Source organism: Ascidiella aspersa, chromosome 1, assembly GCF_963924565.1.
Source record: "Ascidiella aspersa chromosome 1, kaAscAspe10.2, whole genome shotgun sequence".
Classification (NCBI taxonomy): Eukaryota; Metazoa; Chordata; class Ascidiacea; order Phlebobranchia; family Ascidiidae; genus Ascidiella; species Ascidiella aspersa.
In genome coordinates, this window is record NC_139447.1 from 9,243,081 (window position 1) to 9,261,707 (window position 18,627).

General features: G+C 36.9%; 2 protein-coding genes across 2 annotated transcripts in view; both read left to right on the forward strand.

Annotated features, from left to right (window-relative positions):
- Nucleotides 1-18,627, forward strand: part of LOC146167108 (centrosomal protein of 290 kDa-like) — an 88,031-nt gene that overhangs the window by 49,462 nt on the left and 19,942 nt on the right. The window contains exons 22-31 of the mRNA XM_083380725.1: nt 8,350-8,484; nt 9,325-9,462; nt 11,089-11,242; nt 11,969-12,094; nt 13,277-13,424; nt 14,173-14,305; nt 15,100-15,183; nt 15,628-15,729; nt 16,260-16,366; nt 18,091-18,214. Of these exons, the coding sequence (XP_083236851.1) occupies nt 8,350-8,484; nt 9,325-9,462; nt 11,089-11,242; nt 11,969-12,094; nt 13,277-13,424; nt 14,173-14,305; nt 15,100-15,183; nt 15,628-15,729; nt 16,260-16,366; nt 18,091-18,214 (1,251 nt within the window). The remainder of the gene's footprint in view (nt 1-8,349; nt 8,485-9,324; nt 9,463-11,088; nt 11,243-11,968; nt 12,095-13,276; nt 13,425-14,172; nt 14,306-15,099; nt 15,184-15,627; nt 15,730-16,259; nt 16,367-18,090; nt 18,215-18,627) is intronic.
- On the forward strand, nt 1,251-7,636 carry LOC146167114 (uncharacterized). Its single transcript, XM_083391140.1, has 7 exons — nt 1,251-1,269; nt 1,339-1,401; nt 1,758-1,817; nt 2,343-2,479; nt 3,248-3,403; nt 4,264-4,402; nt 5,210-7,636. Exons 1-7 carry the CDS (start codon nt 1,251-1,253, stop codon nt 5,359-5,361), a joined length of 726 nt encoding a protein of 241 aa, XP_083247266.1. The 3' UTR covers nt 5,362-7,636.

Below are 18,627 nucleotides of genomic sequence, written 5' to 3' on the forward strand. Positions count from 1 at the left end.
AATTGATTTCGTCGTTATGGTTGCAATTGTGTAAATGAGAAGCCCCCAAAATAATCTAAACAGCTTTGCCGCAACAGAGCTTCCCGCCACCGACGCAACTATGACTCATAGAGGTCCAGTCAGTATATTGTACAATGTACTGTCATCTATCACGGGCCATACGGGAAATAGCTTGCACATGTTTTCCTGTGCCGTCCCCTAAGTGCATACTAACCCGCTGGGCAGAAGCCTTGTTTGGCGGCTGTATGTGGCTAAGGTGTTTTCTACTGTTTTTGAATATTCAGAATGCCCTTTAGCAGGTGTTTTAAAACCGCCCTGTTCACAAGTGAAACGCTTTGTATATCGAAGGTGGGCACGAGCGCTTGGAATTTCTATTCCCTAATGTTTTGCGGTTGAAAATCTACTGTGTATAGGGGACTGGAAAAAAACAGATGTGTCAGAATTTTCACATTTTTTGTCGAGATTTTGTGGTGTAAGAAAGTGTTCCAGACAATCGTAATACGTTCTGGTTTTTGCAGTCATATATAAGGAAAACGTAATTACCATTCGCAGAGTTTTTGTTTTTGAAATTCATATGCAGCAGAAGTTAGACGCTAAGTTTTGGTGTCTCTGTTTGCTAGCACTTGAAATTCGTAGCCGCAGAGTGTTTGAAAATGTACTGTATAATAGACGGTCGTATTTAAAATGCTTCGCTTAACCGTGCAAGAACACGTAAAACACTTTTTGTACCGTAGAGGAGTGGTAACACTCTTAAAGTCTGACCTATCAGACCACAAATTTTTTTTTTAATTTAATAAACAAACGGATTTTAGTACCCAGCTTTCGTCTGACATCTGTTTAGCTCAAATTGACTTTTTGTTGCGCTGTGAGGAAAGAAACTGTTAAAAATCAGAAAAAAGGAACTTGGTGAATTCGAGTTTCCACCATGTGCAAACAATGCGACGCAAAATAAAAAAAAAACGTTATCACTGTTGTTGCTGTCGTCGTCGTTGTTTTGATGATGTCGTATACATCATATTCGCCTTTTAAATACGTTTACTGCACAGCATCCCACACTCGTCGGATCTAAATCAATGTCAATTTCTGATAAAAACCTGTATAAGAGCCAGGGTTCAGTGCTCGACTGCTGTTTCTTGATTTCCTGTTAAATCTCAACTATATACTGCTTGAATTCCAAATCGAAATCTCAGCAAAACTGTCGCACATCGCCTGAACTTGTAAAGCCGGAGTCGCAGGAAAAAAACGCCGACATGACTAGCTCCGAAACAAGTAAGTGCTTCGAAAATGTTTTAAACCTGAAAGTGCCACGTTTTTTTGAACGCGATTTTCTTGCCTTAGAACCGCTTCTGAGCACGACCAGCTCTGCTTCGACCTACACAACGGCCGCCCCAAACACAACCAGTAAGTTCATTGAAATAATATTTTAAAACTTTAAATCGTGGATTTAAAAAAACGCGATATTTGGTGCATTTCAATTGAATGAAGAGGATTTTTTCGTTTTGATGCAACTATTAATAAAGTCCAATCGTCCAGAAACACTGATCTTTATAAACAAAATTGTTTTTGCTGTAGTGGAAAGCTTCAGCATTGAAGGCTAACTATTGCTAAAATTTTGTAAAAATAGGCATTAGATTTGCAGCAATGCCACCCTATATTATCACGATAACACCACCAGCACGATCTGGTATGTGAGACCGGGTTTTCGCTCACCATTATAACGAACATCCCTTATCATAAGTGTTATTTTATCGTTACAGGTTCAATATCGAGCGCTCCCAGTACTTCTTCCATGTTCACTACTGCAGAAAGTAAAACAAGTAAGTTTCTCGGTACATTAGGTTTTGTATGATACTTATCGTGTACCCAGCTAATGATTAGGACGCATGTTTTATGTAAAGGAGTCGTTTTTATACGTTTTTACCTATAAAAGTACAAAATGTTTTTCAATCGTACCGCATAGTTTTAAAATGAATTTCGTTCAGACTGGAATTTCCATGCTATATATATATATATAAACATATATGTAGGAAAAATCATATTGTTGAGTTGAAAATTGAATTTGCAATATTACCCCATTTTGTCGAAAACTAAAGAGTTCCGACAAAGGTTTCGAGTCTAACTACCCTGGTTTGTCTTAAAGTGAAATGTATACATAATAAAAACAAAACACATTTTAAATCGAGTTATGAATTACCAAAAAAAAAAAACATTCGTTAAGTCTTTATTTTCACTCTACGATGTTTTGCTATTTTATATAGCTATATTTTACTTTTAAACAGCACAATTTTTGTATCACTTTTGGTAAACCAGTCGAAAGTAACATTGCGTTTATCTATCTGTAGAAGCGATCGTCGCAGACACGGTGTATCCCACCCTAAAGAACACGTCCCCATCGCCCGGTGGGGGTGGGGGTGGAGGAGGCAAAAAAGATGGAAGTATGAAGAAAAAACAACCGCCCTTCTTGGAACGGGAAGTAAAGGTCGGTCATGGTTCGCTTTAGGTTTGTCCGATAGTATCGATTCGGTTCGATACCCGATGTAAAGTAGTAGTAGCGCTACTCGTTTGATATTATGGCGGCATCGGTGCCGATCCAATTCCAAATTATTACAAGAACTTCAGCCATGGTTTGCGATTTTAAGCAGAGATTATAATGTGAAAAATAACCTGTTTTGAAAAAAGTAGTTTAGCAACTGCAGATAACTAAACTTAAGGCATAAGCCAGTTTTGGCCAAATAAAATGAAAAAATGACCTTTTAACCTTTCAATTTTGACAATTTTGATTATTTTAAGCATATTAATGACGTCATTTAGCATCGGATCGGATCGCGATACTTTGTGTTCGAAAATCAGTATCGGACAAAAAATGTCAAGTATCGGACATCCCTGTAGTTCTCTTTTTCATGCCCAAGTTATTACGTTTACTTTTCGCTTTGTATTTATGACTTATTCCTAGCGTCTGTCGTTAACACACCTAAATCATATGGAAACTGAAATCACGGTTATCAATCGAATAAAAGCCTGAAAAAATATTTTCTGTATGCTTCATCGAAAAATTCCAGAGCCTATAAAGTTGTTTATTTTTCTTGTGCCCAATTTATCACTTTTTTTTAAAACGGGCAAAAGTGAGTAGCTTTATCGCTTTGTACTTTTTTTTTTTTTTTTTTTTTTGACGAACACTAAAACTGAATAGTCAGTAATCACTGATCCCTTCCCTTCCACTGATCACTTTTACTTCTGCGTTGAACAGATTTTGAACCCGGACCAAGTGAATCAAGAAGACCTTCTGATAAAGATGCACGCGCGCTTCGAGGAGGGCTACAAGCGCTGGAAGAAGCGGTCGAGCACCTTCAAGCTCGCCAACCTGATCGTCACCTTGCTCATCGTCGGCGTGCAAGTATCGCAGGTCGGTGCATAACCTCGGTGTTTTTTGTTTAAAAGAAGTATTTAGCTTGATAATGAATTCGAGAAGATCGATAGTATCTTGATTAAGGCGTTTCTATACGAGCTTGTGCCATCTTCAGTTAATGTGTGCACTACAAGCTTGTATCTAAACGTCTTAATCAATATGGTGTCGACCTACCGGCCATTTTGCATTTGCAATTTTGCTACATTACAAATCCGTACATAGTATATCCAAAGTAGTATTTGAAATCGAAATAGAAATGGGGGGGTGACATATCGATTTTTATAGAGATTTTTTTAATTTTAGCTATTTTAATCTACTTTGGTCCCAAGGCAACTAAATAGTAAACTCACCTATCATACGACAAATATTAGTTATCGCTGTATACTCTTTAAAATTCCAGGAATAAAACAAGTTCCAGGAATAAAGAATATTATTTTTGGTTAATTAAGATGTCGGCAAATTCGAAATAGAAATTATAACGGCATACAAAGCCGGAATACATCCAAATTTTAGTAGAATTGGATGTTAAAGGTTCTATTGAAGCTCTTTCGTGTTGCTTTATAGTAATCAGCCTTAAGTGAGATGTTTTTAACGCCATTGATAAGTTTATTTAATTACAAGGCATCTTTTCGAGTAAATTCGAAAATACAGTAACAAAAATTTTCCACTCAGTTTAATATTTTTTCTTCGGGTAAAGACAAATAACAAAAACGCTTAAAATACGCTCAATAGAATATTAAATCACCTTAGTGCTTGCCGTCAAAAAGCGTGTTACACCACAACCTCGTTTGGCCAACTAATCGGATAAAAAGAAATTTCTTCGATCTTTACGATTTACCAAACATCTTTTTCTCTAGGTCGTCATCTTTCAAATGCATTCAATCCCGACCTCAACCAAGACTGCAATAGCCACGATCTTACCGGCGGTCACTGGCGCCGTGCTGGCCGTGCAACTTAAGCTGGGCTGGGGCGAGAAGGCACAAAAGTGCAAGAAGAGTAAGTGTTTTGTTTGAATTTGGAATCGAGTGCTCAGTATCTCCATCGCGGCTGTTACTTGTCACTATTCATCATACTTTTCCAACAACTGAAGCGATACATGAACTGTGTGTATTTTGTGATCAAGCCCTTCTATATTCGTACTGGCCAACGATAAGTTTACTGAGTTCTATCATATCGCTGATCTGTCGCGACAATAAGAAAAATCATGTATTCTAAAAAAGTGTCTGAATTTGTAAGGTTCGGTTGATTCCATAGTTTATTATGCGAGCTCTCCCGTTTTCAACATTTTTTTAAATATTCGTTGATAGCGGAGGAGCACAAACGTTAAGCTAGACTTCTAATTTTAAACAGGCCAAATTCAGGAGACGTTCCGGAAGGTCGCTTTAAGAGATTGATAATAATTTTTGACTGAAAATACTTAAAATGTTAGAAAAAAGTCTTCCTGAATCAAATTTTAGCTTTAAAATTGTTGTCCTAACTTTAAATTATTCAATCTCTAACTTCAAGCAATAATATTTCTTTTGCAAGCATAACGAAAATTCAAAGTTTGCATCAAAACACTAACTTTTAAGTTTTTCGGTACTTTTTAATACCGATCTAGTTATTCACAATGTAATGAATTCATTCAGGACTCTAACAACTCAACATAAAAATCTTAATGCTTACTGAAACAACAATTTGCGCAGTACAAAACTTTCTTATAGTTTTCTTTATACAAAACTTTCTTTTCTTACACTGTGCGCAGGAAAATCAAAACAACCCGAATCGCGTTACCTTCTCCAATAAACCCCTTTCTACTCACAGGCGCCAGATTGTACAACAAACTCGCCACCCACGCAGAGTACAGGATGGCTGCGGTTAATGCGGGTGCCGAACTTTCAGACTCGGTCAAGGTTTGGAACACAGCACTCATCTCGGAAACAACCGAAGTGCCGGCTTTTCTGCTCGCCTACTGAACCCGGCCTAAACTCGCTGTTTTGGGGGTTCGGGAACTTTTGTTGCAGATGCGTTATACCCTGGCTGAGTAACGTCTAACTTTCAACTACTCCTCGAGAGTGTTACTTATAGTTTTGTCGTAAATTTCTCACAATTTTATATGGAAAACGTTGCCTTTCTACTTGTATGAACCTTTTCTACCTGCTGTTTATTTGGATTTGCATATACGCTATGCCCGAATGAGTAAGTATTCGCTTACCGATTATAGCATTTAAATCTACCGAAACATCAATGTGTCTATTTAAAGGAAAAAAGGCCTGAATTTGGTGAAAAAAAGGTGATTTTATAAAAAATACTTTATTATTATCATTTTTTTGGTGTATAGCCAACATCTACTGGTAAAATTAAACTTAAGGTTAGGTACACACAAACGTTATTTATTAAAAGTATAACGTTTGTGGTTAATGTATCATCGAATGTGGGTTGCACAAATACTCGTGTATTCGGGTTAGACTTTTCGCACCTTAGCGATAATCAACATCTGTGCAGCAAAATTGCCCTGCTAGGTGGGATTTGCAGGCCATTGCACGCCGCTAGTTGTTTTTCCTGTTTTCGCGCCGTTGATGGACCTCCAACTTAAAAGCTTGGTTTTTGTTTTTAATAGGATGATATGCTGTCAGATCTAGGCACACTATTGAGAAAGACACGAACGAAAACGGCCGTCCAAATTCGCGTATTTATTTCCATCCTATAGCGTTAAGCGGAAACATATGAATGTATTCTGTTAGGCAAACATACTGCATACACAGGCGTTTCAAGTCGCGGCCGCTATTAGTTCAATTGTACCTTTTCCACCATTTTCAGTACTTTGTAGGAAGCGGCCATGCTTTTTATCCCACGCAAGGAACAGTCATTCAACGGATTCAAAATTCGTGCGTTTTTTTCACCATGTATATTGAGGAGTGCGTGTGCACAACATAACCCGATGTTGATTGTAAAACGGCAATAGCAATCAGCTTGGGAATAAGCCTTGCGTCGAGATATGCGGAAACACTTGGCGGATATTTTACGTGATATTCTCTTGTTAAAACCAACGCTTTACGCTATTTCCATTCTAATCTTTGCATAACGAACTACCAGATCGAACTACAAGCGTTGGAAAACCACTTGATTTAAATCGTAGTCATATAACATGGTCATTTTTCAAGGTATATAATCGTCATATTTTAGGTATATGACTCATGCTCTTAATATACTGTTGCTATCAGGCATTGGATCAATTGTAACATTGTTCTTCGGGCAAATATTTTTTTATGAAATGTACCGACGTTTCGATAACCATTACAGAAAATCTTCATCAGGGCAATGATATTGCAACTATCATTTAAGACTTTGTCCCCAAATTAATGGGTCTTTGGTTTTAAACGTGTTATGAAAACAACGCACTATACAAGTTGTTCGATACAAAGAAGCGTTAAATATGGCAAAAACGACGACGTGCAATACGAAGTTCAATGTTTGGTATTAATATTAAGTGATGCATCAACAGACCTCTAAACTCAAGCCTAAACAACCGCTGGAACGTATATTTTTACCTCGTTTGCTTCTTAAGGCCGGTTAATGCTCAAAGGTTGTGCAAGGTACGAATGGTTTGTTGTGATGCGTATCTGTGCCTTACACCCAATCTAGCCACACAGTACATTTGTGAGCGAATTTTAAATACAAAAAAGTGAAAAAGCCGAAAACTACCTTTATGGGCTTTTAGGCTGTGATAACGTAAAATACAACCAAATAAGCTTTTCCCCACTATAGTGCCGCATGATTTCAGCATAACAGCTGCTAGGTTTCCTAGTACAACAAACCGGTACTCGCCATTAACAATGTGCTGCGTTTTTAACGCGATGCTGAAAATGGGTGGAGATGTACTTTCCACTATTTCTGCATTAACCGGCTTCGTTTTTTTCTTATGTGCATGGGCAAAAAATTGTCATGGGTCCTCTGTGCAGTTTCACAATCGCTTGCCAAAATCGCTTTCTATCCTATACACAGTTGCATGCTTAGGAAAAGTATATTCAACCATAAAGAGGCGGCGTGATATTCCAATTTGTTTCGTTTGCGTTCCGTGCCTTTTTGCAATTTTACATCGTCTTGTGATTTCGCCGCTCATGTGTATTTTTCGCGCTGCCTTGAAACTGTCGAATAAAGCACATCTAACCATGTCGTGGCATTTTTACCGCTTCGCTATGTGTTAATTAAATTTGTCAGAGTGTGTCTTTGAGACTGCAACAAAACCGACACCCCCTTTATTGTGAATTTGTTTTTTTGCTGATTTTCTAATGCGCAACAGTGTCTGTTGAAAGGAGAACCCAGATGACAATGAATTTGTTTCTGGTAGCCATTTTTGTGGCATATTTGCTGATTTTTCAGTCATAAGAACTGCTATTTACACGCGCCGTTACCAGTTGCTTATTGAGTGGTTTGTTTCACAATTAAGCAACTGTTACCGTTGCAAGGTTTATACGAAAGAAAAATGTAAACCTATATGAAACAGTCAAACTCACGTCTGTTTCATAGGTTTTCATCAGTGTTTCTCAACCTTTTTTCGCCGTGAACCAAACATTATGAGGTAAGTATAGTAGCGAAGATTTGGCGATCCAATTTTCTTAGACATCAGACAATTGGAAAATAATTTCAAATGTGATTAATATGAGCTGTGTCTTCGTATTGCTTATGCAATTTTCTCAAATTTTGCTCAGAGCCTATCTCAGAAAATCTAACCATATAAATTACTACAGTTCACCAAATCAAACGGCGAACCATTACTGGATCGCGGCCGATGGGTTGAGAAACACTGATTTACATCAATCTCTTAGTTTCATGCAACACACTATGTTTCTTATACAAGACCCAATGAGAACACAGAGCCGCTCATATACTATTCGAATTTTTATATTTTTAATAAAGAAGCACTGCTATAAAAATACCGATTGGTTACCTTTAAACTACAGGTCACCGTTCTGGAGATGAAGGAGCTTAACGAACGGCAGAGAGCCGAACACGCCAACCGGATGTACAACAAACTCAAGTCGTCCTTGGACGAGGTTCAGTCGCGAAACGACGAGCTGGAAACCAAGTTTTCACAGGTTTCTTAATTTTGCCTCAAAAATTAAGCATCGCCCCAAACTACAGTGGTTTAACTGCGAAATATTTGTTTCCTGCCGGGCATACAAGTGACAGGGGCCGAAATTTTTTCCAACAAAAATATGTCGTTGGAAAATATTCCACCGTGCACTATATCACGATAACAAGTAACTGTTTGTGACCTAATTAGTTTCGAAATTTGGTACTGCACATGTGCTCGTCAAACTCAGGATTCGGCTAGTCTTACTCGATTCCGACGCAGCCCTGATTCCCTTATAGCAAAGGCAAAGATCGCAGAAATCACTTTCGTTTTTCCAAGACCCTCCAATGCATTCATATTTTATGTCACAGTAAAGGCTGCGTATTGCAACATAGGATATTATAAACAAGTGGATTTTTAAGTCACTTTAGCTGAAAACAAAGTTGGGATGGTCACCATTTACACAAGCGTCCCTATTAACCCTATTACCACCTTTGCTCCAGAGGAAACCGATTTTCTAGCTAACCTGGTGTTTTTTTAGGGTAACCATCGAAGGGCCAATTGTGAGGCATTGCTTGCTTAATTATTCGACTGATTTGGTCAGTATCCTAAAGGCTCACGGTATATTTAAAATGAAACTGCTTATTTTTGGAGCCCTTTGATGGTTACCTAACAAACACAAAAACAAATCTGTAGTGAAGCGTTTAAAAGGGTACTTCCATTATACGCATAGAAAATTATTACTAGAAGAATATATCGTATTAACATGTGAGTTGATAAGTGTAGGAATTTCTTTAGGAGAGTCCGTTTTCAGCAAAGTGCAATCGTTCACTAACGCAAAGCAATTTCGTCAATTTCTTAGCTGACGCGACTTAACCTGGCCGCCCAACAGACCGAACGGGAACTGAGGGACGAACTGGCCGAGGTGGTTCCCCGGGCTGTGAGTGACGCCGACCGCAGCAAGCTGGAAGCCACGCTGGAGGAAATGGCCAAAACAAAGGTGCCATTTTTGGTTCCAGTGGCCATTGTGTTAGGGTATTAGGCCTAATCATTGAAATGTCAAGTGTTTCTCAACTTTTTTCGATTTGTTTACCTTTTACTTCTTTTTTAGTCAACTCTTAATTGAAATAATTTGTAGGCCCTTAATAAAGTTTTTGTGGTTATAAAGAAAACCATTTAGATTTATAACATATGTCATTCAAATCCTCGTTTCTATTCTCCGAACAGGTACAACTTTAACTCTAACGCGCTTGTGCTATGCAAATTTGCATAACTACGATCCAAATCACTTTGAAACAAATTATGTGTTTAAACAAGATATAGATTACGTTTTTCCCAATCGAAAAGTCCTATTGGTAAAAAATGTGCCGCGTACCTTAAACGTCTTAATGGTCTACCAGTGTAAAGGGCTATTTTACGATTTCAAGAAAGAAATGTTGCCAATGCTAATTAAGGGTCTGAAAAATTTGATACTAATGCCATTACGTTGCCATAATTAAAATTAGAGCTTTCTTATGGTTTAATCAATCAAATTTGTGTTGATTTGCGTGTAAATATACACTAATGTTGTATTACTATTACTACAAACTAGTTTTAAAAGCGACCAGATTGCCATGATTTTCTAAATCAGAAGTGCGTTTCGCGTACCTAATGCGGCCCGTGTGAAAAAATGCAAACCACACTACTTTAAAAATGCAAAAAGCTTATGTACATATTAACCCTTAAGTTGACTTGGGCTATATTGTCGTTTTATGTTAATCACTCCCCACTAACCATTATTTGGAAGTTGTGTCAATGAATCAAGGAATCCGATTAAAGTTAACTCTAATTTATGCCTGCTTTCTTAAATTTGATTACAGGTGTTTTGGTTAATTATATGCTGTAGAGTCGCAACTGACAGTTAAGGGGTGAAAGCTTTTTGTTTAAAAGCAAGTTTCGCAAGTAAGTAAGTAAACTAAGTAAGGTCGGAGGGAAATTGCATAGGCCAGACGCGTACGTGACGCGGGAAAACGTCGGCTTCGTTTAACCGATTAATCGCTTCGTAGAACTTGAGCCATAAGGTGGAGACAACTTGACGCTTTTGTGACGAATTGCAATTAAATCTCAAACTTGTGGTTTAAAGTTTGACAACCTTTTAGTTCCATCGCTGTTATCTTAACAATAAAAGCCACTAATTAAAAATTACTCTTAATAACGTTTTCCCTCACAGAAATGCTTAAAGTGTTTTTAAAGTATAGACTAATTTATACGCAAAAACACGAACATTTTTATTTCCTGCAATATGTAACCAAATATTACCTTAAGTAAATTACTTTAAAAACTGCCGTTAGTAGAGCTGACGAAGCAGAAGAGAGATTAACATAAACCACGTATTATAGGCAAAACAATTAACTGGGCTTTATGGTTTCATAATGCTGCCGTTAAATTAAGTGATAGATTGACGAACATTTTGACCCTTCCATTAAGATTAAAATTAGCCTGAGTTGTCCGGAAAAAGAGTTCGTCGAAATAACGTAGTAAAAATTTAGCACATGAAATTTGCTATCATGAGCTAGGAGCAAGTTAACATTTGCCTGGACAAAGATGCCGTGAAAATAACTTTGTCGAAAACCGTTTTGTGTCTTAGGTCAAGATCTCGCAGCTTCAGGAGATGGGCGATATTGCTCACAACCAACTGCGCAGCATTCAGGCCCAGCAAAGTTCCAGGGATCGTGAGATCAAATCCCTGCGAGAGCAACAGCGATCCTTTCAAGTACAGAGCGACGACAAGGCGCTGATCGGTGCGTTTGATTAAATATGCTGCAACTTGCGGTTTGTCATACGGCGTCCGACCTTTCAAAATAGAAAATTTGAGGCGCATATTGGTTTAAAAGAAGCGTATGCTTTTAAAAAGCCTTATAATATCATGGTAACTTGTAACTTTAACATGTTTCAGATTTGTTCTAGTGGAAAATCTGGCAAAGACCTTGCACGCAATTTAGGCCTCACAAAACGAGGACCTTGCGCCGGAAACTTTATATTTGTCACGATTTGGGAAAAACTCGCAAAGCGGAATCAATTATATTCGCGGAAATAGACCGACATCTGTTACCACGAAAATGTGTTCAATACCCGCAAAAGCCGAGCTATCGATCATAGTCTAAAATAAATGTGTTTGATACCCGAAGGGTTAAATCTCGGATGTTGCAGGGTCTAATTTCTTCCAAATCAATAAAAAAAATGTAATTAAACTTTATTTTAATGAGTTAAATCAGGAACTAGCTTTTTTATTTTTTTTTTAGAAAGTAGAAAAAAATATTCCTAATAATTAAGGTACAAAAATGGCAATCTTTACAATAAAACTAAACTGATCGAAAAGTTGAGTTTTAACGGAATAACAATCACTTTAGACTCGTAAAATTTACGTCGGCGTAAATGAGTAAAATATTGTCCTAAAACTTAGCGCTAATGTACCAAATGTCAAAACTTCAATTGGAAATAGGTTTATTTTTGATTTTCTCATATAGGAGAGCTTAACCACCAGATCCTTAACCTTCAGTGGAGCGAGGCTGACGCTCAGCGTAAGCTCGACGCAGCCAAACGTGACGTAGGCAAGCTACAGGCTCACGTGATCAAACTGGAGAAGCAGATCGGTAAGTTGTGTTTAGTTTCGTGCAAAATAACTGGTGAGTATTTCAAGTTTACGCATTTAACTGTGATCTGGTCTAGAAGCCACTTAAGCCACGCAAAGATGCATTTAAATGCTTTGATTACCTTAGAACCGACGTGCGTAATTCAGGTTTAATTTGCAAAGAAAACTTTCCAAATTTAATTAATTTTGATTTTTTAACAGCCTAAATCGAAAATTAACCTCAGCCGCCTTTTTATCTAAGCCCTTTTTTACTTTAAAATATTTATTTCTAAAGCCACCTTTTCGCTATCATATTTACAGGATTTTTATCCTATTACTATAATTTTTTCACCAATATATGCGCAAGAATTTGGGCACATCTGATAAAAAAATTTAGTGACTTTTTGTAAAAACTGTAATACCAATCGTCATATTTTTACATAAAACTTCATTCCCGACCGTGCAAATCTAGAGAAAGTTCCACTTCACATCGAATGTAACGAGCACTATAAAATTGGGTGCAAACGTACCGAGCTTAAGTGCTCGTGTTAACATCGTCGCATCCCTAGAAATTCCAGTGAATAAAAAATATCGCTAATCGTGTTTAATCCGGCTAATGTTAACCGAAACTTATACGAAGTCAACCTAAACACGGTCACCAAACTACGACCCGCGGGTCAAATCTGGCCCGCAGAGTTTATTCTACCGGCCCGTGGCATATTTCCTTAATGAAGATTAAGTACAGTTCGAAAATTCAAAAAAATACTGTCGAAATTCAAAACTCACGTATATATTTGTTTCGTTTAACCATAATCAAGTTAGTAAAGTTCGACAAAAAAAATTATAACCGTCCCGCGATCGTAAATCCTTCCAGTTATCCGACGCTTTATGAAAAAAGTTGGTTATTCCTAGCCTAAACATATACAAATGTGATCCTAAACATACAAAATCTAGTATTTGTGTAATTTTTCCCTAATGCAGATTAAGTACAATTGAAATGTTGTTGAATGCCATTCAAAACTAATACATATAGTTCCTTCGTTTAACTATTATCAAGTTAATAAAGTTTGACAAAAGTTATATCCGACCCGCGATAATAAATTCTTACAGTTATCAATTCCGCGATCGTCAGGCCTTCCAGTTATCCACGCTTTATAAAAAAAGTTTGACAAAACATACACAAATATTGACCTTAACGTTGCAGACGAAAAAGAGGACTCTGTGTACTTGACGCGGACCGAGGCGCACAATAAGAATCGTCAGCTCAAGAAAACCATCCAGAGCCTACGTCAGCAGTTCAGCGGGGCCCTCCCTATTGCGCAACAGGAAAAGTTCGCCCAATCCATGATCAGGTAAACTAGAAGGCTTGGTCGACACGTGGTAAGCTTTCTGTTTTATTTTAGCTGTTCTGCAAAATTCGCTCAAAGCTTTGTTTCAAAAAATAAAGGAGCCTGCTGTATTGTTATACAGAAAAAATTGAAGTCTTATTTTGTGACTCAAAATTACTTACTAGTTTTTCCAAAACATTAACGTTTTTTAAACATATTTGGCGTCTATTTAATGTTCGAAGGACACTTTTTTTAAGACGCTTGTTATGGCGTCATCCATCTGGGCTGCAACCTTATTCAAGTATACATTGTTGAGTAATTTGTACTTGTCTGTGAAGCACAATGTTTGAAGGTTTTAGTCAGACGTAGTAAGAATACAATAGTCCATATAGAAGTAGGTATCATTGCTGAAAAAAAAATAAATAGATATTTAAAACGTCCAAATTGATACCTTTTTCTGCATAGGCTTTAAAATAACAATATATTTGGAATATAACACAGTTCAGAATAAGACCAAACATGACTAATACATGATAGTTAAAATATCCTTGGCGCATGTTGAGCCCATGAGGTGAGGTTTATTTCACCAATAGGAATCAATTTAAAATAACAACATTGGAGCATAATGGTTGGAGATTGTAGTAAGACGTAGTAAGAATATAAAGCCCGTTTAGAAGCAGGTAGCATTTTGGACGTTTTGAATATATTTTGAAAATACCTTATGATTTAAAACATCCTAATTTTGATCCTTTTCCCTTTCTTACCTTCCCAGGCTCCACGAGGACAAGTCCATGATCCAGGAAGAGCTTCGTAAGACGAGGAGGGATCGGGAGCGGCTGGAGGACAAGATGGGAGAGATCGACATCCGGAGGCAGGGACTCGACGAACTAAGGAAGGCCATCAAGGTGAGGATGAATGTATTGAGTCATTTGAAACTTTGAATATCAGATACGGTTTATTTTCCGTGGAACATCCATTGGTTTGGCCGACCATAAGTAAGTCATTTTTAACTATTTTTTTGTTTAAAGATTTCTTCACATTGAAACAAATAAAAGTTTACGAACTGATGTTGAAAATAAATAAAGAGTTATTCGAAACGTTCAAAATGATGCCTACTTCTGCATGGGCTTTGATATTCTTATTACGTTTACGAATTGTTAGTTAAAACAATATTATCGAACAGAAACCCGACAGCCACTAACTTTTTTTTCACATAGCAATTAAATCAAGTTAAAAACCCTGCCCATCTTTGTTTAATTATTATTTTTGGTTAGAATTCCTGGACGCCTAAACATAATCCTTACACCTAGGAAATGACCTTTTTATTCTAATATACTTTTTTCATGATGTTGGTGTTTGATTTAGTAACGAGAGGCCTCTCTTTTTACCGAAAAGTCTATCTCTGTTTTTCCTCTTTCAAAGAACGCCAGATAAATCCAGCGAGGAAAATTTTAAGATAAATCAAACAGAGATAATGATGTTGGTGTTTGATTTAGTAACGAGAGGCCTCTCTTTTTACCGAAAAGTCTATCTCTGTTTTTCCTCTTTCAAAGAACGCCAGATAAATCCAGCGAGGAAAATTTTAAGATAAATCAAACAGAGAAAACGTCAAGATTGTGCCTAATATTGCAGAACGTTTGAAAAGAAACCTTCCAATAGCCACGAGTTTATTTTACACGTTTTATTTTGTGCGGTTTAGGACGAGCGAGGCGCCGACAAACTGACAGAGTGGAGCCAGCGAATGGACCTGCTTCGACTTCAAGACATGAAGCTGCAGCGGCAGGTAGAGTAATGGTGCTGATGTACGTTAATGAGCAGTTTAACCACCGACTCCATGTTTGATAAGTAATCTTATTTAGAGATTCTTCTCACATAAGTAAAAGCAAAACCCATATTCAGTCACTTTGCCAGCTTTTTAAAAGCTAAGCCGACATTTTAAAAGCAAAACCGATATTTTCACTTAAAAAAAAAACAAAAAAAATTGCAAAACCGATATTTGTTTTCAATTTTGACTGTAGCGATAAAATTAAGCTATAACATATAAAAAAAAAACAGAGACAATTGCTTATACATAAATACTTTCATGTAACATTATAACGTGAAATCAATTGTGCATTTATGCACCATCAATGACACTAAGTCGATATATCATCCACAAAAATACCTCGAGAAGTTATAATGGCTTTACCTTACTTAACATTCATTTTACTTGTAACTTGTGTGTCAGGTGGTGAGGCAAAACGAGCAGATAAAATACCTTGAAAGCATGAACGCTCAGCACGAGAAGACCATTTCGGGTCTAGAAGAGGATGTGGTGCATATGCTTAAGGTAAACTACTATTGTTAACGATTTGTTCAATAGCGCGTTTTAGTACCACTAATTGAGCAGCTGCAAACAAAACAACAGGTAACCCGTGCCGTGTTTATTTAATTATTTCTTATATCTTACTAAACGCGCGATATTTTTACAAATGCGCTAGAGTTACCCGGTTAAATATTTTTTGATTCGGTTGCTGGTAAGCACGAACAATATTTTAACCTATTTTAGCGAAATTCAACCAACTGTTTTGATTGAAAGAAAAGCTTTAATTTTACATTATTGGCAATGTTACTAATCACTTAATATTCGGTTAAATTCTATCAAACTTATTTGCCCGATTAATTCATTTAAATAAGTTTTCTTTGCAGAACAGATATTTCGTCCCAACAGTTTTGAATTTATTAAAATCCCCCGAATTTCGCCGGAAAATTGCCTGAAATATACTACAAGCTACTAAGTTGTCCCGTTCGATTTGTGCGTTGTTTGAATTCCACCGTTTATTCCTCAATTGTGACGTGTCAACCACCATTTGCCTCCAGGCGCAGGAGGAGCACCAGTTGGAATGGGAGATGAGAGAGACGGAGCTGGAGCGACTTCTCGACCAGTTCCAGTCCAGACAACAGCAGGTTGTCAAGAAATCTAGAAGGTAACAACATTTTGTCACCTATAAAAAAAACTTTCAAAATTGTTTTGATTATCGAGAAAATTCACTTGATAAATAACTTTTGAACTGACATGCAGCTTTAATTAAAATATCTAATATTTTATGGGAAAAAGGTTATTTTAATTCAACACAGAATAAGAGTCTAACATCAGGAAAACTCTTTTTATAACTAACTTTAAAAGTCGACCGCAACATTACTAAACTATCATGTTTTAATAAAAGATGAGTAGGCTACTTTGAATTCTAATTTAAAATCCAGTGTGTCTTCGTTTTTAACTTTAGGAAAAATCGTAAATATTTGTATCCTGCTATGATGTTAAACGTATTTGAAAGTTCGGATATGCACGCATGCGCAATGTGGTACTGTAAATGATAGCTGTAATGGAACAGTCATAATGCGAAAAGGTAAGCTGAGACCTACCTCTTCTACTCGTCCAAAACGTGCCATTTAACAGTGTATTAGTTTAATCGCTTTTGCATTTGTGCAAACCGTCAGATTGTTGCTTTTTCTTGCCAGCGATGAACTTAACCAATGATGCTGTGCCACATTCGATAAATTTTTTTGAGCACAATGGTTTGACCTTGTAGTTACACAGGATAGATTAAATACCGAAGCCCATACATAAAAAGAAAAACTTTTTGTGAATGTTTGGCATAAATCTTTATTATTTCAACACCAAACTGTTTCTCGTCTTTTATCCATAATGGTTGACAATCAACTTTAGACATGGATCTTGAAATTCAATAAAGATTGATTAGAAAGGTCCACAAAATTTTACCTACTTTGGTATGGGCTTTCATATTTATTAAACGGTAATGTTGTTGCACGATAAATACCCGGGACGTTTTTTGTTGAATGGGGGCGAATTTTGTTGTTTGCGTGTCAATTAGTAGTGCCATAACATAGGAGCCAGAAGGTTTGGTATGTAGTAAACGTTCAATTTGCTGCTCTACCTTTGCCCGCCCTAAACTTGATCGATAATGTTGCGCCACTTCCAACATCCCGTCGTGACGTCACTGAAATGTAGTTGGGCGTTCGCCTTTGACGTTCATCCCTTTGCGCTGCCGCTGTTCCGTCGTTTTGGGGCGAATCGTTTGTTCGCGAGGATACTGGTCGGGATTTTCGTCGCGTTAGCGGATGTTGTTCTTTTTCGGTGGTTTTCATTTTCGTGCTAATTCTTCCGCAGCAATATCGACCTCGTTTTTATGCTTTAACTAAAATCAATAAACTTTAACGTTTTTTATCGCCTCGTTTCTAACTTACTATATCTAAATCGGTCTTTCCTCATCACTATCAAACAAACTTATTGATATTTTAATTTTTAATGTTATAAAATTATGACTTCCCTTTAAGGCATTTTTGAATTAGGGATAGGGCCTTCTTGAATTGCTTTGTTATCTTTAAACGATAGGGAGGATTGAAAATAAGAATGACACGTAAATGAGTATTACGCTGCTGTGATCATTTGGTCAAAATACACCAACATAAAATCCGGAAAACATTAGTTAAAATCCACTTCTGTAAGGTTTAATTTGCTGTCCCTAATATTAAATAAATATGACTGAAGTTAGAGCTGGAATTATAATTGCCATATTTTTATTTAAATCAAACGGCGGGATTTTGGCTACATGAAATCCGGCCGACAATAATTAGCTTTGATGTCATACATTTTGTGTTTACAATGCGAAACTGTCGATCTTTTTAGATTGGATACCATCACCCAAACGCTACCAGACCCATCCCTTCCCTTGGAAGAACAACTTACCAAGTCCCTAGAGACGATTAAACGTCAAATGAAGAACATTAAGGATCTACAAGCTCAGCTCAAGGCGAGTAACCTGCAAGTGTTTGCCAAAGTGTACCTTTCAGTAAAAAAATACAAAGAAATGCTTTCGGGTTATAAATGTCCGGGTCAGGTATATTTGTTAAATATTTTATTGATTAGAATAGCAGATACGATAAGCACCTGTTAGTTCTGCAGAATTTTTTGGTTAGATTTTTTACTTGGTTCTAGTGATATAAAATGTTTTGCGAAAAATGGCACCACTTAATCTAAAATTCTGTCAAAATACTTTTTAGTGCGAGGTCATAACAGAAAATTTCTACACTTGATTTAGTCTAAATAACGTTGGAAAATAGGAAAGATTCAGTTTGTTGAAATTTGTTAAAACTGACTTAACTTATAATGAAATCTATGCCTATCATGATTTTACATTTTTCGCTCATTGAAATTGAACTGAAA